Source organism: Mobula hypostoma, chromosome 8, assembly GCF_963921235.1.
Source record: "Mobula hypostoma chromosome 8, sMobHyp1.1, whole genome shotgun sequence".
In the NCBI taxonomy this organism is placed as follows: Eukaryota; Metazoa; Chordata; class Chondrichthyes; order Myliobatiformes; family Myliobatidae; genus Mobula; species Mobula hypostoma.
In genome coordinates, this window is record NC_086104.1 from 42,564,482 (window position 1) to 42,588,173 (window position 23,692).

Below are 23,692 nucleotides of genomic sequence, written 5' to 3' on the forward strand. Positions count from 1 at the left end.
TCACGAGCACATGGTATGGGTAGCAATCCTGAGATCACAACTCTGAAGGTTTTGCCTTTTAACTTAGCACCAAACTTCCTGAACTCACTTTGCAGAACCTCATCATTCTTTCTACCTATGATTGTTACCTACATGGATCATGAACTCTGACTGCTTACCTTCCTACTTAAGGATGTTGAGGACTTGATCCAAGATATCCCAGACCCTAACACTCGGGAGGCAACATACTATCCGGGAATTTTGTTCTTGCCCACAGCACCTCTGTTCTGTTCCCCAAACTAATGAATCCCCTATCACCACAGCTCGCCTCTTCTTCCCCCTTCCCTTCTGAGTCACAGAGCCAGACTCAGCGCCAGAGACCTGACCACTGTGACTTTCCTCTACCAGGTCATCCCAATCAGCAGTATCCAAACTACACCTGTTGTTGAATGGGATGGCCACAGGGGTACTCTGCATTGGCTATTTAATCTCTTTCCCCTTCCTGACCATCACCTAATTTCCTATGTAATGCACCTTGGGTGTTACTACCTCTCAATACATCTTATCACCCCCTCAGTCTCCCAAATGATCCAGAGTTCATCCAGTTCCAGGTCTAACTCCTTAACGCGAGGATGTAGCTGGATGCACTTCTTGTAGGTGAAATCAGGGGCACTGGAGGTCTCTCTGCTTCCCTACATCTGCAAGAGAAGCATTCAATTATCCTGCCTGACATCTCTACAGCTCCTGAGTAACTATACAGAAGGAAAAACAATAAACTGTGGGGGAGAAAAAGAAAAATCTACCGATAGCTTTTTCTTTGGACTGAAACCTCCCTTCGCTGAAGCCTCGAAGAACTCAAACCTAAAATAAAACCACTCTAACTGTGACCACTCAAGTGATGGCCATTCCGCTTGCCCCTGCCTCACTTTAATTTGATCTTGTCAATCAATCCCGAAAGCTAACTGGCCTCTGCTCAAAGCACCAAATGGCCCGAGTTGCTGCCTTTTCCATTCATTCAGCGAACCTGACTGAGCTACGCCTTCTCAGGGTTCCGGTTTCTGATTGGGTGCTGCTCAAAGCTCCAAACTGCCACAAGTTGCTGCCTTTGACATTTTTTTAAAATTATAATTTGCAATGTTTTAAATTACAGGCTGAGTACTCCTTATCCAAAGTGCTTGAGGCTGGAAATGTTTCGTATTTTTCTCAGATTTTGGATAGCTTGGGATTGCTATCATTTCCAACTCTGAATTTCTATAATACTGGTAAGCAGCTTTCGTTTTATACTCGTTCATCACACATACAGTATGTAGCTAACAGTAAAAAATACTACATACCATCAATATAATCTGCATAGGGTAACAAAATCAGTATGGCAGCATTGGGAGAATACTTGAGTCAGCTATTGAACAAAAATAAACAATGGCAGGCTTTCAATATTCACCTACGATGTCATGATTTGATTAAAAGGTTACACCACACTGTATTTGTATTTTACTTTTTAGGATTTATGTAATGTGTAAGAACAATCTGCATCATAGCCTTGCTCTAGTGTGAGATTTTCATGATCAGCAGACACCTTAACAATTTAATGCGATGCCTTTTCTTAAATCCCTGCTACCAACCTGCTGAATATTCACAATTACCGGCAATTTTCAGTTAGTCAGGTTAGAGCTTTACTTGTTTCATGATCAGCACACCATAAAGCGGCATAGGTTCATTCTGACACTGATGATACATGATATTTTTCACTTTATTCAGTATTTTTCTATTTTTCCATTAACTTCTATTCATTACATAACTTCAGCTCAGAACAGTCAATGGTGCACAGAGGCTTGCGCATCGCCTGGGAACCTTCCCAGTATCTTGTGGAATTTTCCATTTGCGACATTACGTCAGCACTCATGATAAAATCGGATTTCAGAGGTTTTCAGATTTTGGAATTTCAGAGAAGAGGTACTCAACCTGTATTAAGTAATGCAATGGTAAGTATTACTGCTGCCGCAAAACAAATTTCATGACATATGCCAATGACATTAAACCTGATCATAATTCTTTCCCAATAATTCCTACAATGATCAAATTTCTTTGTCACTCCCTCCAAGACATATAGTATCCTTACTTGGAGATTTATCTTTTATCATTACTGTGTTGAAAACATAAAACTCCCCAACCAATAATATTGTAGGAGTAAGTTTACCAGAAGACTGCAATGATTTAAAATAGTGACTCACCAATGGTTTTGCAACAGCAGCGAAGAATGGGCAATTAAATGTCAGTGATGCCCACATACCTAAATATGATGGTAGCAGCTATCAAGGGAGTGCAGTTAATTCTTGTCTCCCAGTTAGTACATTGTGGATTCTTTATTCAGGCAAATAATGTTGATTGAACCTTCAGCAGTTCCTTCAATGAAGTCAGATGTTCAACTGAGGCTGCACCTGCCTACTGCATGGATTAGTTCAATGCAAGTAATTCTTGTCTAATCCTGAAAGGTATGAAGCTATCTTGAGGTCTAGTAAATATTCTTTTCTCAGCAACATGCCCAAAAGTAAATGATCTGGACTTGCATCTGCTGTACTGTTGTTATTGAACTAATTGTTATGCAAAGCATTTTGGCAGTTGCTATTTATTTATTCAAATAACAGGTCTTGTGTCCTTGTCGCATACAGTGGTAATGCAAAAGTTTGGGCACCCCTGGTCAAAATTTCTGTTGCTGTGATTAGCTAAGCAAGTAAAAGATGTACTGATTTCCAAAAGGCATAAAGTTAAAGATGACACATTTCTTTAATATTTTAAGCAAAAACACTTTTTTCTTTCCATCTTTTATAGTTTCAAAATAACAAAAAAGGAAAAAGGCCTGAAGCAAAAGTTTGGGCACCCTGCATGGTCAGTACTTAATAAAACTCCCTTTGGCAAGTATCATAGCTTGTAAATGCTTTCTGTAGCTAGCTAAGAGTCTTTCAATTCTTGTTTGGGGGATTTTGCCCTTGCAAAAGGCTTCTAGTTTTGTGAGATTCTTGGGCCGTCTTGCATGCACTGCTCTTTTGAGGTCTATCTACGGATTCTCGATGATGTTTAGGTCAGAGGACTGTGAGGGCCATGACAAAACCTTCAGCTTGCGCCTCTTGAGGTAGTCCATTGTGGATTTTGAGGTGTTTTAGGTTCATTATCCTGTTGTAGAACTCATCCTCTTTTCACCTTCGGCTTTTTTACAGACAGTGTGATGTTTGCTTCCAGAATCTGCTGGCATTAAATTGAATTCATTCTTCCCTCTACCAGTAAATGTTTCCCATGCCACTGGGTGCAACACAAGCCCAAAGCATGATCGATCCACCACTGTGCTTAACAGTTCTTTTCAAACATACCTTTGCACATTGCGGCCAAAAAGTCCTATTTTAACTTCATCAGTCCACAGGACTTGTTTCCAAAATGCAGCAGGCTTATTTAGATGTTCCTTCGAACCTTTTGTACAGAACTTTTTGGCCACAACGAGCAAAGGTATGCTTGGAGAAAAAAGGGTGCAGAATTTCATGAAAGGAACCCCTCTCCAACTGTTAAGCACAGGCGTGGATCGATCATGCCTTGGGCTTATGTTGCAGCCAGTGGTATGGGGCACATTTCACTGGTAGAGGGAAGAATGAATTCAATTAAATACCAGCAAATTCTGGAAGCAAACGTCACACCATCTGTAAAAAAAAGCCGAAGGTGAAAAGAGGATGGCTTCTACAACAGGGTAATGAACCTAAACACACCTTAAGATCCACAATGGACTACCTCAAGAGGCACAAGCTGAAGGATTTGCCATGGCCCTCACAGTCCCGACCTAAACATCATCGAGAATCTGTGGATAGACCTCAAAACAGCAGTGCATGCAAGACGGCCCAACAATCTCACAGAACTAGAAGCCTTTTGCAAGGAAGAATGGGCGAAAATCCCCCAAACAAGAATTGAAAGACTCTTAGGCTGGCTACAGGAAGTGTTTACAAGCTGTGATACTTGCCAACGGGGGTGCTACTAAGTACTGCCATGCAGGGTGCCAAAACTTTTGCTTCGGGCCCTTCTCCTTTTTTGTTATTTTGAAACTGTAAAAGATGGAAACAAAAAAGTTTTCTTGCTTAAAATATTAAAGAAATGTGTCATCTTTAACTTTATGCCTTTTGGAAATCGGTTCATCTTTTACTTGCCTAGCTATTCACAGTAACAGAAATTTTGACCAGGGGTGCCCAAACCCTTGCATGCCATTGTACACTCTCTAGGCCATTATATTATCAGTAATGTCACTGAGTTTTCCATACCCCTCCCCACAGTCTATTCTGATACCTGATTCTTTTAAACTCCAGTGAGTATAGGCCAAAAGCCATCAAACACTCATTTATTAACCCTTTCATTCCCAGGATCATTCTTGTAAGCCTCCTCTGGATCTTCTCCAATGCAGGCACCTCCTTTCTTAAATATGGGGCCTAAGACTGCTCTCCACACTCCAAATGTGGTCTGATCAATGCCTTACAAATGCTCAATTTTATTATAAACCATACTGTCCAGATTTAACTACTTAAATGTATCACTTCACACCCAGTATTAGATTTGATATAGCATTCCTTTGCCAACTTTCCCAGTTGATCGATATCATGTTGTAACCTTAGGTAACTTACCTCATTGCCCATTGCAACACGAATTTGGTATCATCAACACCTAGATTCTCACCAAAATCATTAACATATTCAACAAAGTAACAGAGGTTCCAGTAATGATCCCTGTAGCACATCATTGGTCACAATTTAGCACATCATTGGTCGCAATTCAAAAAATAACGACTGACTACCTGACTTCCACCTTTTAAACAATTTTGTAATCAGTTCATTAGATCATTCTTATTTTTCACAATAACACCTAATGTGGCATCTTATCAAATATCTTTTGGAAATCTAGGTATTGTACATCTACTTGATTTCCTCTATCCATAGCACTTGTAACCTCTTCAAATAAGTCAGGAAATGTACAGCATGTTTTTCAAAGTTTTACAACTTTTGAGTAATTCTGCACATAGCTTAATTATTCACATATAATGGAACTGTTTCATTAATACTACTATTAGTAGACAACTTGGCACTGACAGATGACATAAAAATTAAAAATGCTAAAAATACTCAGCAGATCAGTTAAGTACCTGTGGAGTTATAGACAGAGAGAAAGAGTAAATTTGGTATTATTTCAGATTTCCAGAATCTACAATTTATTCCTTTCCAGTTTTTAGTACTAACTTTTAGAGAAAATGAAGTCAGGTATTCAAAACCACAAAATTTCCAACTTGTTCAATGATATTCAATGTATCGAGCTATATGTTGTACTTTAAACCCAACTCTCAAACCATTTCTTTAGATTAAAATTTATAAATCATATAAAATATGTAACTTCCATTAATATTTAACTAACCTTCCAACACATTTGCCCATGAGATGCCACTATCAAACCAAATATCCAGGATATCTTCTCCCTTGATATAGCTTGACACATCAGAGCCTCCACTCTACAGAAACAAAAGCAAGACAAAATAATTTAACCAAAGATTTATACTGTATTTAAACCCATTACATGATTATTTAGCTGAAATTTATTATGATACAAGAGGTCCATGTGGGCTCTTGGCAGAGGAATCTCCAATCTCATTACCTTTCTACTTATTTCATTGCATGCCTGCAACCTCACACCCATATTCGTAAACAACAGGAATTCTCCAGATGCTGGAAATTCAAGCAACACACATAAAAGTTGCTGGTGAATGCAGCAGGCCAGGCAGCATCTGTAGGAAGAGGTGCAGTCGACGATTCAGGCCGTGACCCTTCGTCAGGACTAACTGAGGGAAGAGTGAGTAAGGGGGGAGGAGGAAATCCAAAATGATAGTAGAAGACAGGAGGGGGAGGGATGGAGCCAAGAGCTGGACAGGCGATAGGCAAAAGGGATAGGAGAGGATCATGGGACAGGAGGCCCAGGAAGAAAGACAAGGGCGGGGGGGGGGACCCAGAGGATGGGCAAGGGGTATATTCAAAGGGACAGAGGGAGAAAAAGGAGAGTGAGAGAACGAATGTGTGTATAAAAATAAGTAACAGATGGGGTACGAGGGGGAGGTGGGGCATTAGCGGAAGTTAGAGAAGTCGATGTTCATGCAATCAGGTTGGAGGCTACCCAGACGGAATACAAGGTGTTGTTCCTCCAACCTGAGTGTGGCTTCATCTTTACAGTAGAGGAGGCCGTGGATAGGCATTTCAGAATGGGAATGGGATGTGGAATTAAAATGTGTGGCCACTGGGAGATCCTGCTTTCTCTGGCGGACAGAGCGTAGGTGTTCAACAAAGCGGTCTCCCAGTCTGTGTCCGGTCTCGCCAATATATAGAAGGCCACATCGGGAGCACCGGACGCAGTATATCACCCCAGTCGACTCACAGGTGAAGTGTTGCCTCACCTGGAAGGACTGTCTGGGGCCCTGAATGGTGGTAAGGGAGGAAGTGTAAGGGCATGTGTAGCACTTGTTCCGCTTACACGGATAAGTGCCAGGAGGGAGATCAGTGGGGAGGGCTGGGGGGGACGAATGGACAAGGGAGTTGTGTAGGGAGCGATCCCTGCGGAATGCAGAGGGGGGGGAGGGAAAGATGTGCTTAGTGGTGGGATCCCGTTGGAGGTGGCGGAAGATACGGAGAATATGTTGGACCCGGAGGCTGGTGGGGTGGTAGGTGAGGACCAGGGGAACCCTATTCCTAGTGGGGTGGCGGGAGGATGGAGTGAGAGCAGATGTACGTGAAATGGGGGAGATGCGTTTAAGAGCAGAGTTGATAGTGGAGGAAGGGAAGTCCCTTTCTTTAAAAAAGGAAGACATCTCCCTCGTCCTAGAATGAAAAGCCTCATCCTGAGAGCAGATGCAGCGGAGACGGAGGAATTGCGAGAAGGGGATGGCGTTTTGACGGAGGAATTGCGAGATATATTCAATGTATCGAGCTATATGTTGTACTTTAAACCCAACTCTCAAACCATATTCATACTCCTATTGCTCTCTCATACCCTTCAACTCCCCTTTGGTTCTAATACCAGAAGTAATTAACACTAGACGGTGAACATGAACGTGGAAGGAAACTGCAGCAACAGACAGAAACTCGCATTGTCACAGCAAGAACATGCAAACTACAGACAGCAACTAAGATACTAATTTGGGTGCTTGGAGTTGTGACAGGTACCACTGTCACTGACACGGTTAAAACAAAAAATAAGATCCAGTGATCGTCATTTTTGTTATCATCTTATTCGAAACAATGACAAAAATTATATTTAAGTACAAAAGTTAAAATAAACTGTTGGAATTAGCTTATTATTGTCACACGTACAAGATACAATGAAAAGCTTGTATTGTCTTGCATACTGTTCATACAGATCAAATCATTACACAATTCATTGAGGTAGAACAAGGTAAAGCAATAACAGAGAAATAATAATAAAATTTAACAGCAACTGAGGAAGTGCAGTGCAGGTAAACAATAAGGTGCAAGATCATAACGAGGAACATGAGAGGTCAACAGTCTATCGAATTGTACTAGGGAACCTTTTAATAGCCTTATAACAGTGTCCTTGAACCTGGTGGTATGTGCTTTCAAGAAGAAGGAATGTTTGGGATTGATGGAGTCTTTGATTATGCTGGTTGCTTTACTGAGGCAATGAGACATGTAGAGTCCATGGAGGGGAGGTTGATTTCTGAGATGTGTTGAGCTATGTCCATAACTCTCTGCAGTTTCTTGCAATCACGTGCAGAGCAGTTGCCATACCAAGCTGTGATGCATCTAGATAGAATGTTTTCTATGGTGCACTGATAAAAGTTGTTAAGAGTCAATGGGAACATGCCTAATTTCTTTAACCTCCTAAGGAAGTAGAGACATTGGTAGGCTTTCTTATATGTGGTTCTATATAGTTGTCTCAGGACAAGCAAATGTAACATTCCCTCCTCAGAACTTGAAGCTCTCAGTTCTCTCAACCTCAACACTACTGAAGGAGAATGTGCACCACCCCCAATTATTAAATAATAAAAGAAAGCACAGCTTTAAAATTCCAATTTATTTCATGTTTTAGTTCCTCTTCAGTTAAAGAATAAAGTCCAAGTTAAAGTAAGTTTATTATCAAAGTACGCATAGGTTACCATATACTACTTTGAGATACATTTTCTTGCAGGCATTTATAGGTAAATAAGAAATACAATAGAATTTATATTAAAAAAAACACTATGCATCAACAAAGACTAGAAAACAACCAACGTGCAAAAGACGACAAAGTGCATATAATTAAATAATACAAGAACATGAGTTGTAGAATCCTTGAAAGTGAGAGTGTAAATCGTGGAATCAGTTCAGAGTTGTGGTGAGTGAAGTTATCCACACCACTTCAGGAGACTGCCAGCTGTAGGGCAATGACTATTCTTGAACCCAATAGTGTGACATTATGCATCATCCTATCTTCTCATGTTCAGTGCTACAGTAGATGGCCAAGTGAGGTATATTAAATCTGTGTTTTCATTCTCCTTTAAACCATTTTGAAAAACCCACTGCCATAAGCATGGAAAGCAACTTAAAAATATCATGTTATCCAAAATTGCATAAGTTAGATGCTGCATTCTGAAAATAAATGTCATTGTTCAAATAATTCCATGAAAATAGAAAATGGGAAAGATATTATCTACAGGAAATTTCTGTGCACTTTTGTAAGTAGGTGAAAATTTTTATTAAACCACTTCCTCGTCAGAAGACAAATAACATGGTCTGTGAATTATTTTATTCATCCATAAAAGTTCAAATGGAGCCACGTTTACTTCTGCAATTTCAGCATTACACTCCCAGTACAAAGGTACAGAACAAAGTAGGCATATGTTTTAGTAATCATAAAGGAGCTGACTCGCACATTTATTAATCTTGACTTTTTATAAGTAAATAATTTTGAAGGGTTAGTTCGAGAAGATTAAAATTCTTACATATGCATTCATGCTCACTACAACAATGAAACTCAAGGAGTAGAATAAATACTATTCTATTCAATACCACATATATTGTGAATGCATCCCTTGCAGAACTATTTTACCTAAATAAAAATGGAAAAAGCATGAACCAAGGTTGAGAGGAGAGCCAAGAAAGAAATACACTGAGTGTTTGTTAAAGCTTAAATAAGATCACAATTATCCCTTCCAATTGATTTGAAACATTACTATCCTAGCACATTCTCATATGAGTTTTAAAAGATCCGGGTACACACTAGAGAATGTAACCAACACTGAAGCACAAATAGTTGGCAAACAAGTGATTTATTTGATTCTTAGAAGTAAAATGGAGATTCGTAAAGGATGAAAAACTCAACACATTAAAAAAAAATCCACACCCTGCAGGGCTACAAGAGTAGCATTACGACATGGGAATTAGACTGGTTAATTCTTCAAATGGCACAAATATAATGAGTTGAATAACCTCCTGGCTTGTAATTTTCATGAATAGGGTGAATGTGGGAAATCACTTGGGTTATTTGGATGCTACACCTGCAAGACTGAAGCTACATCATTTATTTAAGGAGCTGGTGGTAGATCTGAGGAGAGCTAAGGTACCGGTGACCCCTGTTTCCATCCAGGGGGTCAGTGTGGACATGGTGGAGGATTACAAATACCTGGGGATACGAATTGACAATAAACTGGACTGGTCAAAGAACACTGAGGTTGTCTACAAGAAGGGTCAGAGCCATCTCTATTTCCTGAGGAGACTGAGGCCCTTTAACATCTGCCGGACGCTGCTGAGGATGTTCTACGAGTCTGTGGTGGCCAGTGCGATCATGTTCGCTGTTGTGTGCTGGGCAGCAGGCTGACGGTAGCAGACACCAACAGAATCAACAAACTCATTCGTAAGGCCAGTGACGTTGTGGGGATGGAACTGGACACTCTGACAGTGGTGTCTGAAAAGAGGATGCTGTCTAAGTTGCATGCCATCTTGGACAATGTCTCCCATCCACTACATAATGTACTGGTTGGGCACAGGAGTACATTCAGCCAGAGACTCATTCCACTGAGATGCAACACTCAGCGTCATAGGAAGTCATTCCTGCCTGTGGCCATCAAACTTTACAACTCCTCCCTTGGAGGGTCAGACACCCTGAGCCAATAGACTGGTCCTGGACTTATTTCCTGGCATAATTTACATATTACTATTAATTATTTATGGTTTTATTACTATTTAATTATTTATAGTGCAACTGTAACAAAAACCAATTTCCCCCGGGATCAATAAAGTATGACTATGACGATTTTAGCAAGGTTTTGAATGACAAGGGGTTTGGCGGTTCCCCAAGTTTGTTATACCCAGGGGCAGTAATGGGGATAAGTTCCCACTACCTATTAAATGCTCCCAATGGTCTGTGCCACTGACAACCAAATTGTGGCTTATCCTCTAAGACTGATGGAACCGTTTCTACTGACAGGAGGAAGTGCAAAGGTGGGCTACTGGCACCTTAAAGCCAGTCGCTTTGGGCAGGTGGGACACATCAGCTATGGTCAGCAGCTCATCTAGTGGGAAAACTCTGATCTCGAACCTCTGCTGCCTTGCGGATAATCCCACTCATGGGGTGAGGCTTCAGGTGTAAACCCTGAGGAAAAAAATCCGAAGCTTGAGTCCCCAAGGCAGTCCCACGTTGAGTTCAAAATTGACTGGCAACTCCTGCAACGCTGCTGGTGCCAAACTGTATCAGGCTCTTCCATTCCTTTGGGTTCATCAAAGGGGGAGCTTGCTACACCGGCAACAGCTTGCTCTCCAAATTGTACTACCCTAGCTTGCAAATCTAGACAACTAGGACGCGACATCCATGGTCGACCCTGACCAACAGAGACCTCAGGGATTTGGCAATAGGTTCACTTTACAAGGTAGAATTTTTGTTGCTTAAAGCCTGATTATCAAGTGGGTACAAAATTTTTGTACTATTTAAAACCAATCATTGACAAGGTAAAGTCACTCTATACTAATCTTACTGTAACTAAAGTAACTGCATAACTTTTATTGACATGGCATCTTCAGCAGAACAAAACATCGGAAGAACATAATCAAAATGAAATGAACATTAAAAAAGCACACACAAAATGCTGGTGGAACGCAGCAGGCCAAGCAGCATCTATAGGAAGAAGTACAGTTGACGCTTCAGGCCGAGACCCTTCGTCAGAACTAACTGAAAGAAGAGATAGTAAAAGTACTTCTTCCTATAGGTGCTGCCTGGCCTGCTGCGTTTCATCAGCATTTTGTGTGTGTTGCTTGAATTTCCAGCATCTGCAGATTTCCTTGTGTTTGAATATTAAAAAAAAGATTTTAGGGAATTTGGACAAAATCCTAATGGGATGAGTAAATGTTAAGCATGATCTAAAAGGGATGAACTCCAGATTAGATAGTGGCATTGGTATTAACAGTAACAACAACAACAAAAAGGGACTGATATTCAAGAGCTGGAGAATGGGAAGGCAATGGAAGTTTTAAAATTTGATGAAATCTAACTTGGATCCATAAGAAAGCAGCAATGGGCAAACAGTAACCACAAGGGCTTCTGCTGATGCTGTTAATCCAGAGTAATACTCATAAAATGCTGGAGGAACTCAGCAGGTCAGGAAGCATCTTTGGAAAGAAATAAAGAGTTGACTTTTTGGGCCGAGACCCTTCATCAGATCGGCAAGTAATACCTGGTGTGAGAAAGGTAATGTCCAGGTGACAGGTTCTTGGAGACTTGGAAGACTTTGGAGAAGATCAGGAAAATATGCGCTGTGTGTTTAATACCCAAACGTTACTTAAAATGTTATAATGCTATCGACTTAGAAGTGACTTATAATTGACTTATCACTATATTCATGCGAGGAAAATATGCGCTGTGTTTAATATTAAATTCGTTAGATAAACCTTTTTAGAAATGAAATGGAGTGTATTAGCCACTTATAAGTGACTTATAGTTGACTTATTACCTATATTCCGGTTGTGATTAACACCTCCCCACCCCGTCGGCCGGTCCGTAAGATTATTGTCAATATTAAACTGGTCCGCGGTGCAAAAAAGGTTGGGGACCCCTGCTCTAGGACGATTCGAGGGTTACTGAACACGTTGGCCAACGCAGTCGCTTTGAAACTGCCAGCTTTGGGAGCAAAATGCTGTCACTCGGTTTGTACAAGCTGAGGCACAGTTCGCTCTGCGAGAAATCACTGCCGATGACACCAAATTCTACTTTATGGTAGCGTCGCACAGGAATACCACTGTGGCGAGAGTGTTGAGTTTACTTGAACACCCGCCTGAACACGATAAATACCAATCACTGAAAACTGAGCTTTTGCAGACTTTTGGAATATCAGAGTCCAAGCACACCAAACAGTTGCTCTCCTTACCCAGTCTCGGTAATGCTAAGCCTCGGAGCTAATGGACCACAAAGTGGGAAATCACCATCCTTGTTTTAACATCATACAGCAGAAGTCTAATCAAGTTCGCAGCCCGTGATGGACTACAGGATGCTTGCTAAAATGGCTGATATTCTACACTCAGCTGGGCAGCAATGTATCATTCCTCCTTAATTCTCTATCTCAATAAGCCTGGTCAGCAAGGCTCCCAACATAAAGATGCACGACGCTGCGAAACAGACTACACTGGGCCTGTGTTTTTACCATGCTTGCTTTGGTACAAATGTTAGGAAGTGCTAACTGCCTTGCAGCTTCGACAGTGCCAGCTTATCGGGACAGCAGAGGTCTGGAAACACCGTGGGTTTCAGATGCCAGGGTCGTCTACTCTTCAATATGAACACCCTTTCAGGGTGATGCTTCTTATGTGACACAGGTGCTCAAGTGAGTGTGCTGCCAGCATCGCCTATTGATGAGAAGGCAAAGAGTGACAAAACCTCACTGGAGACCACCAACAGTAGCAAGGTCCAAACTTACGTGAGACGATGGATGACACTCTACTTCAGTGGGTGATGTTACACATGGGACTTCATCCTGGTTAAAGTGACTAGACCTCTCATCGGTGTGCCCAAGGACTGTTGGTCTATCTTAAGAACTACCGGCTTGTGGCTGTCAAGGACTTTGGATCATTAGCCAGCTCCCTCAGTAACTTCCCCACAATGACTCTGTCAAGCGCATGCACCACTGTGTGCCAGTTTACTTGACTGCTGGGGGAATTCCCAGACCGTACCAAGCCCACATTCTCCACTACAGTGTCAAAACATGGGGTCAAGCACCACATTCCCACAACTGGCCTGCCAGTCCACGCCCGTATGCAGAGACTAGACCAAGAAAAGATGGCAACCATGAAGGCTGAGTTTGCTGATATGAGAGACTCGACATTGTATGCCAGTTGAATATTCCTTGGGCGTTGCCCCTCCATATGTTCCCCAAGTTTGATGGTGTCTGCCATCCACGTGGTGATTACCGATGCCTTAATGAGGCCACCATCCCCCGATCATTAGCCAGTCCCACACATACAAGACTTTGCAGCTCGTTTAGCTGGAAAGTTAATTTTTTCCAAATTCAATCTAGTTAGGGGCTACCAATAGGTGCCAGTGTGCTTGGAGGATGTTCACAAAACAGCTATGATAACCCTGTTTGGCCATTTTGAGTTTCTGCGCATGCCGTTTCGACTGAAAAATGCAGCACAGACTTTCCAACAGCTGATAAATTCTGTATTCAAAGGCTTAGATTTTCTTTTTGTTTACCTGGATGACATACTTGCCATCAGTGCTCCCAAATCAGAATACGCACCTCATCTAGTCACACTCTGAGCGTTTAAGCCAACACAAGTTGATTATTAACCCCACTAAGTGCTAGTTTGGGTTGACAACCATTGATTTTCTTGGCAATCGCATCTCTACAGACGGTGCAAAACCGCCCCCCCCCATCCAAAAGTAGCTGCTACCATGGATTTCCCATCGCCCCACACTACAAAAAAAATCACTGGAGTTCTTAGGTATGGCAAATTTCTATCACCACTTCATTCCGCGAGCTGCTGCTCTCCTGAATGGTGCGCTTGAAGGCAATACCCCTAATCAAGTACTTGACTGGTCAGCAGACAGGACCAGGGCATTTGATAATGCCAAACGAGTTCTAACAAAACCATACAGACGCACCTGCTCCCCACTGCACCCACAGCCATTAACACTGATGCCTCAGACAATGCTGTGGGTGCTGTGCATGAACAGTTGGTAGGAGGTGTGTGGCAGCCACTTGCTTTTTTCAGTCAGCAGCTCTGTTCCTCTGAAAATAAGTACAGCACATATGACCATGAGCTTCTCGGTCTTTATCTGACTGTCCACCATTTTTGTTTTCTTCTAAAGTTGTCATTTCACAGCGTTCACTGATCACAAAACCCCATGTACACACGATGGCCAAAACATCAGACCCTTGGTCTGCAAGGCAGCAACACTGCCTGGCATACATATCCTAGGATATACAACATATCAAGGAGAACAATAACGCCTTGGTTCATTGCCTCTCTTGGCCAGCTGTTGAAGCTGTACAGCTAGGGGTTGACTATGCTGGCAAGGCAGTGACCAAGTTACTGATCCAGAGGTCCAGGCTTTCCAAACAGCAGTCATAGGCCTGCAACTGGCTGACATTAAGTTCAAGAAAGCTGGCATTTCTGCCCTGTGCAATGTCTCAACCGGTTGTCCTTTCCCCATCGTGCCTGCAAAATGAAAATGGATTGTTTTCAACTCCTCAGACAGCCTCTCGCATCCGGGCTGGAAGGACTCATACAACACTGGTTTCACTAAATTTTGTTTGGTACAGCCTCAGAAGGGACGTGTGTGATTGGTCTGCAATTTGTGTGGAGTGCCAATAGGCAAAAATTGTTCAGGCGTCAATGGCACCTTTCGAGGTCCCTGAGTGACAGTTTGACCATGTCAATGTGGAGCTTGTTGGTCCTCTCCCCCCCACCACCCCCTTGGGCAGCTCATTACCATGGTGGACTGTACCACCAAGTGGCCAAAGGTCGTCCCTCTAGCATCAACAGCGGCCGCAGACATGGCTTGGGCATTCATCAGTACCCAAGTTGCTCCGTTTGGCTCCCCATCTGATAATTCCTCTGATTGCAGTCCCCAATTCATTTCAGACCCCTGGGCATCACACCATAGCATATCACCAGCAGTCCAAAGGCCTATGCGAGCGGTTTCACCACTCCTTAAAGGTTGCTCTGAGGGCTTCCCTGACCGATGAGTGTTGGCAGGATCGTCTCCCATGGCTCCTGCTGGGGATCAAAACTGCTCCAAAAGAGGACCCGCAGTAATCCGCTGCGGAGGTGGTACACGGGCAGCCATTACGAGTGCCAGGTGATTTCATTCCTGACTCCACGACTGCCTGGTGGGCCTCTCAACAACATTCCACCCTCCCCAGTAAATTCAACTCCTTTTCACCTACTCCTACTCCCATCATGGTGTACAGCACTCTTGGGCTCCCGTTGATCTACATTCTGCCTCGTTTGTTTTAGTCCGCCTTGATGCACTCCATCCCCTCAGGCCCTCTTACGATGGCCTGTTTCACATTTTGGAATGGGGAGAAATGGCTTTTATCATAGATAAGAAGGGTTAAGCCTGAACGTATTTTAGTGGATTGCTTTAAACCGGCCCACCAAGATTTGAATTATTTTGCTGCCATGCCTCTGGCATCACAACATGACCATGAGTGTGTCAATGCACCTCTAGACGAGCCAGAGGCAACTGCAGTTCCACCACCCATGGGAACCACTCAGAGGCTCACTATGCCAGTTTTAGTGAATTCCTGGGGGGGGGGGGGTCTGTGCGGGGTAATATAATTGGGAGAAATGTACATAATTCACAACCATCAACATTGAGTTGGGGTTTCGCTTTAAGAAGCTGGTCTGACGTGACGACATTGTTATGTACGGATTTTTAGCGCACTTTTGTGGTTAGGTTTTGGAGTTCAATAAAATGTGTTACAGGTAAACATAAAATGCCTCATACACAAAATGCTTGAGGAACTCAGCAGGGCAGGCAGCATCTAGGAAAAGAGTACAGTCGACGGTTCGGCCTGAGATGTTGACTGCACTCTTTTCTTAAGATGCTGCCTGACCTGCTGACTTCTGCCAGCAGATTGTGTGTGCTGCTCAGATTGGCAGCAACTGCAGATTTTCTCTTGTTTGTGAACACTTCACTTTGTTTTATTTGCAAAAACATACAATATCAGCTCTTGCCCAAGAGGCAACTTGGATCGCTCCAATGCCATATTCAAGTTTGCTGATGACACCACCATCGTGGGCAAAATCAAAGGTGATGAATCAGCATATAGGAGGGAGATTGAAAATCTGAACAATAACCTCTCACAATGTCAGCAAAACCAAGGAACTGATTAAAGATATCAGGAGAGGGAAACCAGAGGTCCATAACCCAGTCCTCATCGGAGAATCAGAGGTGCAGAGGGTTAGCAGCTTTAAACTCCTGGGTGTTACTATTTCAAAAGACCTGTCTTGGACCCAGCAAGTAAGTGCAATTGCAAAGAAAGCACAGCATCAACTTTACTTCCTCAGGAGTTTGCCAAGATATGGGATAACATCAAAAAATTTGACATCTTATGTAGTTGTGTAGTGGAGAATACACTGACTGACCGTATCAGAGCCTGGTATGGAAACACCAATGCCTTTGAATGGAAAATCCTACAAAAAGTTGTGGACATAGCTCAGTCCATCACAGATAAAATCCTCCCCACCAGGCCCATCTGTCAATGAATCAATATTAAATACATCTGACAACACACATAGAAGTTGCTGGTGAATGCAGCAGGCCAGGCAGCATCTATAGGAAGAGGTACAGTCGACGTTTCGGGCTGAGACCCTTCATCAGGACTAACTGAAGGAAGAGCTAGTAAGAGATTTGAAAGTGGGAGAGGGAGGGGGAGATCCAAAATGATAGGAGAAGACAGGAGGGGGAGGGATGGAGCCAAGAGCTGGACAGTTGATTGGCAAAAGGGATATGAGAGGATCATGGGACAGGAGGCCTAGGGAGAAAGAAAGGGGGAGGGGGGAAGCGCAGAGGATGGGCAATAACGGATGGGATACGAGGGGGAGGTGGGGCATTAATGGAAGTTAGAGAAGTCAATGTTCATGCCATCAGATTGGAGGCTACCCAGACGGAATACAAGGTGTTGTTCCTCCAACCTGAGTGTGGCTTCATCTTGACAGTAGAGGAGGCCGTAGATAGACATATCAGAATGGGATTGGGATGTGGAATTAAAATGTGTGGCCACAGGGAGATCCTGCTTTCTCTGGCGGACAGAGCATAGGTGTTCAGCGAAACAGTCTCCCAGTCTGCGTCGGGTCTCACCAATATATAGAAGGCCGCATCGGGAGCACCGGACGCAGTGTATCACCCCAGCCGACTCACAGGTGAAGTGTCGCCTCACCTGGAAGGACTGTCTGGGGCCCTAAATGGTAGTGAGGGAGGAAGTGTAAGGGCATGTGTAGCACTTGTTCCGCTTACAAGAATAAGTGCCGGGAGGGAGATCAGTGGGGAGGGATGGGGGGGCGAATGGACAAGGGAGTCGCATAGGGAGCGATCCCCGCGGAAAGCGGGGCGGGGGGGGAGGGAAAGACGTGCTTAGTGGTGGGATTCTGTTGGAGGCGGCGGAAGTTGCGGAGAATTATATGTTGGACCCGGAGGCTGGTGGGGTGGTAGATGAGGACAAGGGGAACCCTATTCTTAGTGGGGTGGTGGGAGGATGGCGTGAGAGCAGATGTGCGTGAAATGGGAGAGATATGTTTGAGAGCAGAGTTGATGGCGGAGGAAGGGAAGCCCGTTTCTTTAAAAAAAGGAGGACATCTCCTTCATCCTGGAATGAAAAGCCTCATCCTGAGAGCAGATGTGGCGGAGACGGAGGAATTGCGAGAAGGGGATAGCGTTTTTGCAAGAGACAGGGTGAGAAGAGGAATAGTCCAGATAGCTGTGAGAGTCCGTAGGCTTATAGTAGACATCAGTAGATAAGCTGTCTCCAGAGATAGAGACAGAAAGATCTAGAAAGAAGAGGGAGGTGTCGGAAATGGACCAGGTAAACTTGAGGGCAGGGTGAAAGTTGGAGGCAAAGTTAGTGAAGTCAACGAGCGCAGCATGCGTGCTGACTCCAGCATCTGCAGATTTCCTTGTGTTTGCGTTAAATACATCTGATCCCTTTTTTTTTAACAGTACAGTTATAGACTGTACTGTACACATCCTGTGTGATTTAACGAGAGACAGTTAGTAAGCAGTTAGTCAGTACTCAAGATGCAATTCTGTACAGGGAACCTAATTTAAAATTAAGCTTACTAAGAATTGTGCCAATAACAAACAGCTGAGCAAATGTTGAGCTGATTACATGTTTGTGGAAGATGGACCAACGGCTCCTGGAGATTAAGTGGTGGAGTCCTAACTTGATCCTTAAGGGATTTCAGCAAAGTATTACACATGCTCCAGCTGTACCTGGGCTGTATCAACAAAGTGGACATTAGTAACGCTGAATAGCAGAAACGTACTCAAAGACCATACAGATTAAAGAAGGAGAATTTGCCATGTTCAATGACAAAATGCCATTATTGGCCAATTCAGGGCAATTTCATGCCAAGGTTGCAGTAAAAACTCCATTAGAATGACTCAATTAAAATAAAATAGTCAGAAGTAATGAGCACGGATCTAAATAGTAGCAGCAGCAGGTTGAGGGAACAGAATGGAGATGATAAGGCAATCTAGACAAAGCAGGGATAGTGTGGTGCAGAAGGATCAACAGGATATACAAGAAAGGAAGAGAATGGAAGAGACAAATTGGCCTGGTTGGCAACATGAAAGCAGCAGAGTAAATAATTTTAGATAAACATTCTCTGTACTTGAAACAAAAGGCAGAATATGCAGGGAGAAAGATTGAATTAGATGGTTATTAATGAGCTGTGGATTATCCTTCCTTCCAGGCAATCACTGTGACATTTGTAAATGGGCTTGAGCAGGTCCACTGAGAACTAGAGCAGAGGACAAAGACAGTTGAGTAGGTCAAATGGAATTAACCCTAGCCTAATCACCGGACAGTTAACAATGACCAATTCATCCACCAAGTGGCATGTCTTTGGACTATGGGATGAAACCAGAGCATCCTGAGGAAACACACGTGGTCATGGGAAGAACGTACAAGCTCCTACGGACAGCAGCGGGAACTGAATCTGGGTTGCCGGTGCTGTAAAATATCATGCTACCATGCCACCCCAGTTTAGTTAATTTCTCAGTTCAGGGGGAGTTGCTACTATTAATTATTAATAATAAAATTTTAAATGGCTATCGTAAAAACTACATTTGCTGAGTAAGGTGGGGCAGGGTTCTGCAAATAAGGTGTCTCTTGTTAGATCAACTAGGAGTCGTTGATTCATCCTCAAATTAGTGTCAAATAGCAAATCTACAAGCACAAAAAATGCTTGATGGTTAACAAACATAACATTTAGGCTTATTGTTGTCATAAGTAAACATCGAGGTTTGCCAAAGAAAATGTTTTTGAAAGACAGGTTACGGGTAAGAAAAGGACTTAATAAAGTCCAATCATACTCAACTTGTCACGTCTGAACTTTTGGTAAAGTTAAGCAGTGCACTTGCTTGCAGCTGTAATACTATGACAGGGGAAGAAGAAAAAGCATGGAAGTCATGGGTGATGGGAAATTTGTAAGGAAGATTGTGGGACCTGTGTAATAAAGTCTAAAACATCAGGGAGGGCAGACAGAACTTACATATCTCAAGCAGAGCTGCTATAATATACTTATTCATCTGGATAATGCATTAATGTTGACTGTCCACAGTATTACATCAAATTAAAATGGAAAGGCATGACAACCATGCACAGTTATGAAATCAAAGTAGAACAATGAAGAGGAAAAGAACAAACTCAATTCGCCCTATCAAAAAATACACTGGGACATAACACGAACTGAAGCTGTCATTTTGGAATTTAAAAAAAACATTTAATTAAGAGCAGAAATGCCAAAAATAAGTGGCCTTTCCACTTTTCCATCTTCAGTTCTGGAACTTGAGTTTTTTTACGGTATAGTAATGTCTTTGACTAAAAGGCAAAGTCTAAGACATGCAGGTTTGTTTATGACACAAAGATAAATCAGAAAGTGAGATATAAGATATACATAAGAGTGCGTGAGTGTACAGGCAAAGGATAACAGAGTGAGTATTATTGAGAAACAAGAGGCTGATCATTTTAAATGGTGAGAAACCAGAAGAATCTGTAGTACTCTGGGGTCTGGAATTACTAGTTGCAAAATGCAGTGTAAACACACAGCAAGGAAAAGGTGCATTGAGCTTTACAGTAACAGCAACAGCAATGAAGAATAAGGGAAGTCTTACTGCAAACCCTTGGCAAGATATTTTTACCATGTTCCTTCCTAAATATATTATTGCTGGGGATACTGCAGCATGAGAGTTTTCTTACAAATAGGGAAACAGGCAGAAGTCAATACTCAATAGAGTTTAGATGAACGAGACACCTCATTTCAATACAGAATGCTCTTAAATGCTACTTCCTCTGAATGCAGAGATTTGATGTACAGTCTACAAGTTTCAGAGCAAATGTCAGTAATTAAGGACTGAAATAAATCAGAGGAATTCTCTACCTAAGTGAATATCACAGAATATGAGTACTGGGTGAGATTATGGGGTTTAGTTCGAGAATTAGCTGTTATCTCAATGACCTGTACAGCTGACTCAAGGGTTACATTGCTTATCCTGTCTCAGATGTCTTTAATGTAATGTATCATTCTCCAATGAATTTACCCCAAATTAATTTATTTCCAGGAAATTTGCTCCTATATTTTTGAACACTTTGTATAAACTATTTTAGATTGAACAGATTTTATGTACTCATGTTAGGGGACTGTAAAGTAAGCAAAATTAATGCACCATATCTAGTACTCCTCCTTTAAGTTTAGAGCAATTTCTTAAACTTTGAATGATTTACAAATATAATGCAAGGAATTTTCATTGAATAGGCTGTATATAGGTTTGAAGTCTCACACATTCTCTTGCAACATGATTGAGATGATGACCTTGAAACAAAAATACCTTTTTTAAAATTTCCTTTGTCAAGAGTTGATCCAAAGGTAGAGTCCACCAACAATCTGTACCATATTCTTTTACCAGTTTGACGAGGTGATCCCTTGTATATCTGTATGGGAGCAGTTACATCTGAGTTAACAACATTAATAATAAACAACAGGTTAATTTTAAAAATACAGTACACATTCAAGCTCAATTCTTAAAGTATTTCTGTATTTATTCCATCTTTAAGCAAGGTTCTGCGCTCTCTTTAGTTAGTGTGGAGAGTAAGATGTTGGAAAGGATGCAAAATTAGGCCATCAGGTCAAATGCAATAGAATACAACAGAATTCTTATATATCGTATAAATTAGGCAATGACTGATTAAACTCCAGAGATTAATTATTCTGATAATATTCTGATCAATTGCAAATGATAAACAGTTATATTCAGATAAATAAGCAACCTTATTCACAAAACACATGCTGTTATTTGTTAAAGTAATAATATTTCAACTGTAAGGGGGCAGAAATGCCGGCCGGAGACTGAGTGCCGCACTTGTGGGATGACCATTGCAGACTTGGAATTCACGCTTGTCAACGTGGAGAAGGAGCAACGGAATTCCGAGCCGACACTGCAGTCATGTACTGATGAATTAATCCAGCGAGAAGAAACAATGACCCACCTTCGAAGAGATCAGCAGAAACTCAAGACGTCGATTCAGAAAAGATTGGAAGACTTACAAGTTGGGGAAGATCAAGGAAGTGTTCTGACTAAGGCCAACAGAAAATGGAGAGCCCAGGGAGGGGAGTTTGACTACACTCCCAAGGAGGTGAAGAAATGGACGACAGATCTCGGAAAAGGGAGGCGGACGCTTGAAAGGAACCTGAAGATGACTATCGAGAGTTTAAATGAAGTGGAAAAACTGAAAGTTGACCTGGAAGACGTCATCAGGAAGAAAAAACTGGGGGCTGAACATCCTTTAACTGCTGCTTTTCAGGTCAGGGTGGAAGAAGCTGGTGGAGTTACTGCGTCCCAGATTGAGATGGCCAGGAACCCTGAGTCAGAACTGCTGAGGCTGTGGCGAGAGTTGAAGGAGTCCCCGAAGAAGCTGACGTCTCGACTGCAGGAGGCTGAAGGGGTAGCCCCGGCTATATGTTTCAGTTTGGAGAAACTTAAACAGCAGCTACCGATCGAGGGAATGAGGAAGAATACGGATTCGAAGGATGATGTGCTGCACATGTGGTACCTGCTGCCTTTCACTAACTTCCCCGTGAATAAGGAATCGACCTTTGGCCCTTCTCCCACTGAGTCAGGTGTAGTGGGGAGGGCTAGCTGTGGGCAGTCTGAGTTATGGCAGGACCAGGAAGGAAAAGAAGCGGGGCTCCGGACACGGGACGGGGGCTCCGAGTTGTAATGGTGGCCTGAGTGGAGAGGAGTTGGCAAGCAGGCGCGAGATATCCCTAGTAGTGTCTGAGCCTTTTGGGTTTAGGTGAGGGGGTACGGAGGTCTCGGAGGGTTAAGAAGCTCCCAGATAGGTTGGCCTATGTAGCGCCCGTGGGACGGGCGTAAGGTCCACTGTTTGGGGAGCACTGTCACTGTGTGTATGTGTGTGTTGTGTGTCTGTAGGACTGGTTGGCGAGTTATTTATAAGTCATGAGGACATGACTTTTTTTGGTGAGGGGAGAGTATAAGGGGGTTTCGTCTCATATGTTACTGCATAGGCTAATTAAAATGGCTTCTTTGTTATGTTATACTGGGAATGTTTCTTTGTTATGTTAAACGCTGAGAAAGTTTTTGCGCTAGCAGCTTGTTTTGGGTTAGGAGTGTGATAAAAATGCTACGAACCAATTGGGATAGTTGTTATGTTTCTGGTTTATTTGAAGATACTGTATGCGCGGGGTTCTGGGGGAGAAGGCAGGAGAGAGAGACAGAGGATGGACCAGGTGCTGTGATGTCCGCTAACGGGGTCAGACCCCGAGAGGGGCGTTCGGCGAGGAGAGGAGACGGAGATGGACTCGTGTGAAGCATCTGGTCGACCACCGTTGTTGGTCCCAGGCGGCCAGTCGAGGTGGTCCAAGGGGTTGCAGGGTGAAGAAGAAGGGTCCTGAGCTCCAACTGTTTGTGCGCAAAGAGATTGAACTTTGTTAAGTGTGGCGTCTTTTATTTTCCTTTTATATTTTATTCTCTATTAATTATATAGTTCCAGTAATATCTATAAACTGTAAATCATTTAATTGTATCTGGTGTATTGTCTGTTATTTGGGTGGGGTGGGGTACGTCACACAGCATCCACACAAGTTACCCAGTTTGGCGGGGCCGAGGGCTGTTTCCCTAGACAACAGCGAGCTGAGCGACCCTGAGGGTGGCCAGGGGGGCTACGCAACTGTTTCTTTAATTTCTCATAATACCAAATAAATTTTAATTGATAGAATATAAAGAATAATGATGAACCCTAACCCTATAACTGAAAACAAAATCATAGAAAGATATCAAAAGGGAAACAGAATTACATGTCAGTTGATCAAATACAGATCTACCTTTACAAGCCTTTTGCATAAATTTCCCCTTTTCTCTTTGCCAATTTTATGACTGTCCAATAACAGACTGCCATAACTTCATACATGACAAGGCATTAACAGTC

General features: G+C 42.7%; 1 protein-coding gene across 1 annotated transcript in view; it reads right to left on the reverse strand.

The window, feature by feature from the left end:
• The window catches only part of iars2 (isoleucyl-tRNA synthetase 2, mitochondrial), a 108,292-nt gene that overhangs the window by 50,759 nt on the left and 33,841 nt on the right, over nucleotides 1-23,692 (reverse strand). Inside the window, exons 13-14 of the mRNA XM_063055745.1 lie at nucleotides 21,076-21,178; nucleotides 5,413-5,506 (exon numbers count right to left, since the gene is read on the reverse strand). Coding sequence (XP_062911815.1) covers nucleotides 5,413-5,506; nucleotides 21,076-21,178 — 197 coding nt within the window. The remainder of the gene's footprint in view (nucleotides 1-5,412; nucleotides 5,507-21,075; nucleotides 21,179-23,692) is intronic.